This window comes from Rhea americana, unplaced genomic scaffold (genome assembly GCF_003343005.1).
Source record: "Rhea americana isolate MKP2758 unplaced genomic scaffold, rheAme1 scaffold_43, whole genome shotgun sequence".
In the NCBI taxonomy this organism is placed as follows: domain Eukaryota; kingdom Metazoa; phylum Chordata; class Aves; order Rheiformes; family Rheidae; genus Rhea; species Rhea americana.
This window is the reverse complement of record NW_028186568.1, coordinates 1,736,127-1,742,126: the sequence shown is the minus strand read 5'-3', so window position 1 is coordinate 1,742,126 and position 6,000 is coordinate 1,736,127. Positions and strand designations below refer to the sequence as shown.

The 6,000-nt window shown below is 43.2% G+C and overlaps 1 protein-coding gene across 1 annotated transcript in view; it reads left to right on the top strand.

Annotated features, from left to right (window-relative positions):
* Positions 1-2: 2 nt before the first annotated feature.
* The window catches only part of MAP3K21 (mitogen-activated protein kinase kinase kinase 21), a gene marked incomplete at its 5' end in the record, with an annotated part of 41,907 nt that continues 35,909 nt past the window's right edge, over positions 3-6,000 (top strand). The window contains one exon of the mRNA XM_085315413.1: positions 3-534. Coding sequence (XP_085171539.1) covers positions 3-534 — 532 coding nt within the window. The remainder of the gene's footprint in view (positions 535-6,000) is intronic.

The window sequence follows — 6,000 nt, the reverse complement described above, 5'->3', positions numbered from 1 at the left end:
GCCTCGGCATCTTCCCCGCCAACTACGTGACCCGCCAGCCCCGCGGCGCGGCGGCGGCGGCGGCGGGCGGCGGCGGCGGGCGGGGGGACGCCGCGGGCAGCCTGACGGAGATCGACTTCCAGCACCTGGAGCTGCAGGAGATCATCGGCGTGGGGGGCTTCGGCAAGGTGTACCGGGCCACCTGGCGCGGCCGCGAGGTGGCCGTGAAGGCGGCGCGGCAGGACCCCGACGAGGACATCACGGCCACGGCCGAGAGCGTGCGGCGGGAGGCCAGGCTGTTCTCCATGCTGAGGCACCCCAACATCATCGCGCTGCACGGCGTCTGCCTGCGGGAGCCCAACCTCTGCCTCGTCATGGAGTTCGCCCGCGGCGGGTCCCTCAACCGCGCCCTGGCGGCCGCCGCCGCCCGCGGCGGCCGCCGCATCCCCCCGCACATCCTGGTGAACTGGGCGGTGCAGATCGCCCGCGGCATGCTCTACCTGCACGACGAGGCCATCGTCCCCATCCTGCACCGGGACCTCAAGTCGAGCAACGGTGAGTCCCGGCGGCGGCGAGCCCGGGAGCGCCCGGCCGTGTGCGGCGGCGGCGGCGGCGGCGCTTCCTGGCTCGGGGCCGCAGGAGCGGGCACGGCCGCGAGTCCCGTTCCGCCCGCGGGTGGGTGTTGCCACCTCGCTGGCTTGGAGGGCTCGGACGGGCTTGGCCGGGAGCTTGCGCTGGCAGCAGATTGAGTTGTCGTGCTTGCAAGCTGGTTACAAATCCGTCGTGAAAAAGTTGGGCAGAAGAGGGTTTGCTTGAAACACACGCGGAGCAAAGTCCTGGCTCCTCCGATAGGAGCTTGTTTTAAGGCTAGGCAGGATAAAATCCTGCACACGATAGCGACTGTAAATTCATGAGACTTCTTCTGCAGTTGCAGTTTCAGCTTTCACAAGTACTCAGCTTATTACAGCTTTCAAGTGAAATGTTTAACAATGATATAATTTATGTTTAACTGCTGAACAGTTGTATGCTTTTTCATTGCACTGATTTAACATTGATAAAGTTCACCCACTTAGTGAACAGTGAGGCAGAAAGGGGAGTAGCTTGAAAACAGTAGAAACTCTTGTGCAGTTGCTGGGTTTGCTTTCGGTCTTTGGCATGGACAAAAGGCACCTGAAAGATGAGGGGGTTACTAAACTCAAGCTTAATGAATCCTTGGTCCATCTGCTGGAACTGTTTCAAGAGCATCCAAAATTTTGGCAGTTGATGTTGGAAAGCTGGTTAGCTGGAATCCAGAGATGTTTACAGCTTTCCATTACAGTTGTATTTTGAATTGGTGACCTGAACATAGAAATCCATGTTCTTATGTAAATGTTTGGAGCCCTCTCTACTTTCTTCCCTTTATATGTTTCAAATGGGCCAAATATGCAGCAATATGTTACTCTTCATTCAGCTGGACATCCTTAAGCAGTCCAAAGGAAATTAAAAAGTTCAATTCAGGTTCCAGGTACTTTCTTTGAAAGACCTTTTCAGTGTGTCTTGAAGGTCATCGTGCATGGATTGTTAAGGCAAGGCTCAGTCACGGGACTGTTCCTGAGAATACTATTTGTTTTATAGAGAGGCTTGACTTTGTGGTTTTAGTAGTAGCACAAGACGAACTCGTGAAAGCTACCTTTAGGGTCTTACATAAGTTACAGCCAACACCTTAAATTCTAACCCGTTGTCAGTAGGCCCTCCTAGTTTGCTACTCTGTTCAGAAAGTGAGGGACTGTTAACTTTAGTATCAGTGACTTTCCTTAGACAGGATGGGTTGCTGTACACTAGTCTCAAAATAAGAGTGGCAAAGTCTGTATGTGAAAGGTATTCATAACCCTGTAGTTCAGCCCTTAGAGCTGAACTAGTGGCTGCAGTGAACTGGTTACATTATAATCTCTGTGTATGTAGATAATGGCAGAAGGTACTATAATATGCTTTCAACCATAACCTCAGAATATGTGCTTATTCACTACTTTCGTTATTACTTTGGTAGCATGTTTGCTTAAGTTTAGCCATTTAGTTCTCACTTGTGCTTCTTAATCTAGTGAAGCTTGAAGACAGTGTTGAAATGCCRAGTTGAATTAGGTCTCTTGATCATCCCACTAAATGATAAAATTGGAAATGTATAGTATGGTAGAGATACGATATGCTGCAGTCCTCAGATTGAACAATATGAGTTAAAATGACTGCACGATCCTGACAGTACCCTATGTTCTGTTAACTTTTCTATTCATCTAAGATTTTAGTTGATTCTTTTCAAGTGGTCTTTTCCAATCGTACGCAGTGAGAACAGAAAGCCGCTACGTTTGACTGATAGGCTTGCTTGGTGTCGATAGTCACAACTGAGCAATGGCTATAGATGCAGACAATGTTTTGCTTTCAGACCTGGCTGGGTCCATTGCTCAGTTGCTCATCACTGCTTTCTCTGGACTACTAGTGGTGCTGTTTTTCTGTGCTTTCCGATAAGCAACTCCAGCTGGTATACTATCTATCTGTCTTGTTTGTGCTATTTTACTGACTTGCCATAAGAAGGATTTTTTCTTCTTTGGAAAACAAATTGGAAAAATGATTTCCCCTACATTGTTACTATAAGGAAATCTCCCCCAGATCTTCATAGCAAATAGGTAGGAACTGTTTTTTCTAGCCAAGGGAGCCCCTTCCATCAGCATTCTTGATCCAGAAGGAGTTTATGTCTGAGCTTGTGGTTGGCAGGCATAGGCAAAGCAAGCACCTCAAAGGCAAGTATGTTATTTCTTTCCAAGCCATCTCATACAGCTGAGGTCTGCAGGACAGTACTTCTAGTGCTGTTACATTGATGCCAAATTGACATAACTGGTGAGAGAAGGTGCCACAAACAGAATAGCAGTAATGAGAACAATAGTTTTTTTTWAAAAAGTGACAGACTGGTTTTGTACATACAGGTTTCATTGGACTCTAGTTTGGAGGTGGGAAAAGGTTTTCTTTTCTGCCAAAATAAGTAAAGGGAAATAGACAAACAGTTTTGTTTCTGTAATGTGGAAAAAAGCTAACAAGCTTAGTTGTGAGGGCTGAGCAAAGAAGAAGGCATAACTTGGTTTTGTCGGGGTCAGTCTCTTTAATTCTCAGGTGCATGTAGAAAAAGTATTTAATGGTTATGTCAGAAGCAGACAAAAAAGGTGAAAAGGACACATGTAGTTTTAAGTATATGTAACAAAAACTAAACACAGTAACCGTTATCTGTAATGCCGATTTGCGAATAGTTTGTATGAGCTTTATAAATCTTTGTGCAGGTGACATGGTGAGAAGTTTATCTGGAAAAAAACATGGTCTATTTTGAGAATATCTTCCTAATAAGCAGTTCCCATTGTTGTTAGATATACTTTTTATGTTAAGGAAATCATTCAAGATCAAGATTAAGATGTCAGCTTTACCTGAAGATTCTCAAACCAACATGTATAGTCAAAGAATTCAGAATTAAAACATGATTTGAATTATTGCAGGTATCTAAAACTTATGAAAATACTTGAACATTCTTAACTGTATCTCCTGGATACAAACTTAGTTGTATTCAAGCCTGCCAGGTGATTATGGAAAAACTTGTGGATATTTTACCAAAAATACTCAAATTCATCTAGATCAGACATGCGTCGTTGCATAAGTGTCTTTTTTGTACATCTTCAGCTGGTTTGCTGACTTCTCTCAGATAGCAACTTCTTCCTCTCAGGAAATCAAATTGCTTGCTTCTGCACAGGGATGCCCTGTTACTTGCGAGTATAGCAGAGACCTCAGTTACCCATGGCTGTTTACGGGCTCCGTACGGCTTTGTCTAGGCCAGGATTCTGAATAAAGCTACTAGTGTGTTTAGATGGAATAGGCTAGTCTTCACTTTCTGAATTCTAGTCTAGACAAAGCAGAGCTTCATTTCCAGGACTGATTTCAGATCATGCAGCACTTCTACCTTAAAAACAAGAGGGGGGAAAGGGGCTTATTAGTGCAGATTCGTGTACTTGTAGAAGACAAAACAAAAAGTTCATATCTTGCTTATGGCTTAGACCCATCCATGGATAAGTTATAAGAGGCAAAGCGCAAGGTTGAATCTGTGCAGATTATGCGTGCTAACGTAACRCTGATAAGTAGTCTGCGTTCGTTTGTCAGAGATGACTAGGCAAGCAGGGCTGGGCTTGCTGTGACTTCCACCAGTTCTTGAACGTCCCAGGATCCCTTGCAGCCCTCCATTCTTTTAAGTGTGTTGAGATTATATTGCTTTTAGAAGTTGTCAGGGACAGTTTGACTTTCAAGGGGTACTGTAAAAGGCCATGGACATGTCAATGATAATGAGAGCAATGTTTGAAGTCTGAAGGAATCAAAAGTACAATTGAACAGTGAAACAGYGAACTGGACAATCGGCTTTAATGTGATATTTTTCAAACTAACCTCATGAAAAAAATTGGAAGGTAGAAATTGTTTGGTTTTAAAATCTGAGTAAACAAGTGAGGTGTGGTTTGACGGAATAGTTGAATCTTTTGCTTTTGGTGGGGAAAGTGTCCCAGAGTTTGAGAAAAGGAAGAACAATGAGTCTTTCTTTCTTTCTTTCTTTTTTTTTTTTTTTCAGCATAATTGTTCAAAATATGCTGTTAAACATCCTTAAGAAAAGATGGGAGATGTTTTCAAAAACTTTGATCAAGGATATTTCCTCAGACTTTTTTTTTTTTTTAATCTGCTTTCTCTATGAGCAGGTTGGATTAAATTCTGATATCTTTTAGTTTCTGTTGGTCTTGAAAGTGTTGCTTTTAAAAACTAAGGAGGTTAGCTTTTGTAGTTAGGGAAAGGAAGAAGTTAGAATTAAACATATCTGTAGTCTTCTGAACTGATTTTATTCTGAGATCATCAAGGCATATAATCTGTTTCTTAGCTGTTTTGAAGAGGGGAAATCTTGCTCTCATCACAAGTAAGAGTTGTAAGGATTGCTTATGTGTTATAAAATGCCTGAAAAATAACCATCTTTTAATGTACATTTATCAAGAAAATTCAAACTGAAATTTTATTACTTTGGTAGTTTTGAGGGAGAAGAGAGGTGGCTTCCTCTATAGATTTGAGCTTCATCTTAACTTTTATTGGAAGGAAATTTCCAAGATGGCTTCTAATGACAGTGAAACTTCAAATTGTTTCTATCAATAGCACTGAGGCTATTGGTGCCGTGTAGCAGGTTGCTATGTGAGCACTAAATCTAAAAAAACTGATTTTCTGTAGGCAGGTACCCTATCTCCTTTACCTCCCTGTGTCAGCTTCAGCTCCTCTGTTCCCTTCCATGTTCCTGGTGTCTCTGCTGGGCTAACCCTAGCTTTGTCCTTTGGCTAATTTCTGTCTTATCGTATAGTAGGCTGCATATGCTGTAATTGAATTGAAACAACTTGTATTGCCTGGCTGACTGCTAAGCTCATACTGGCCAATGTCTCTAAGGTTTGGAGAGGAATCAATATTCTCTGTGGCAGAACTAACTGAACTTTCTATTTCATAAAACAAGTGATTTTCATGAAACCCATACAAACGTGATGTCTCTGAGAACATTACATCACTTTGACCAATACCAGTCAGGTAAAATAGTGGGGCCAAAAGCTTTTGGCAGGGGGTGGAGGGGAATGACCACTGACAGATAGATTGTCCCTTAGACCTTTAGGAAGACTGGCTTAAAAAAGAACRCTCTTAACCCATAGGCAAGGGCTGCTGACCCTAGGCAATATAGTTAGGAAGTTGCTCAGAATGTGAATACTCGTGTAGATGTTCTGAGCCCTTTGTTAGCATTTTAAAGTTCTTGTGCCTCAGTTTTCCACCCTGTGTCCATGTAGCAAGTCATGCTACTTAATTACTTTGCACTATTCTTAATTACTTAAGTTGCATAAAACTAGAAACTGTTTTAAGTACTCCAACTTCCTATTCCACCTGTATGAGTGTCAGTATGAGTACTCTGCAGTCATGATAATGCTGTGTATTGCGACATAAGAACTGGTC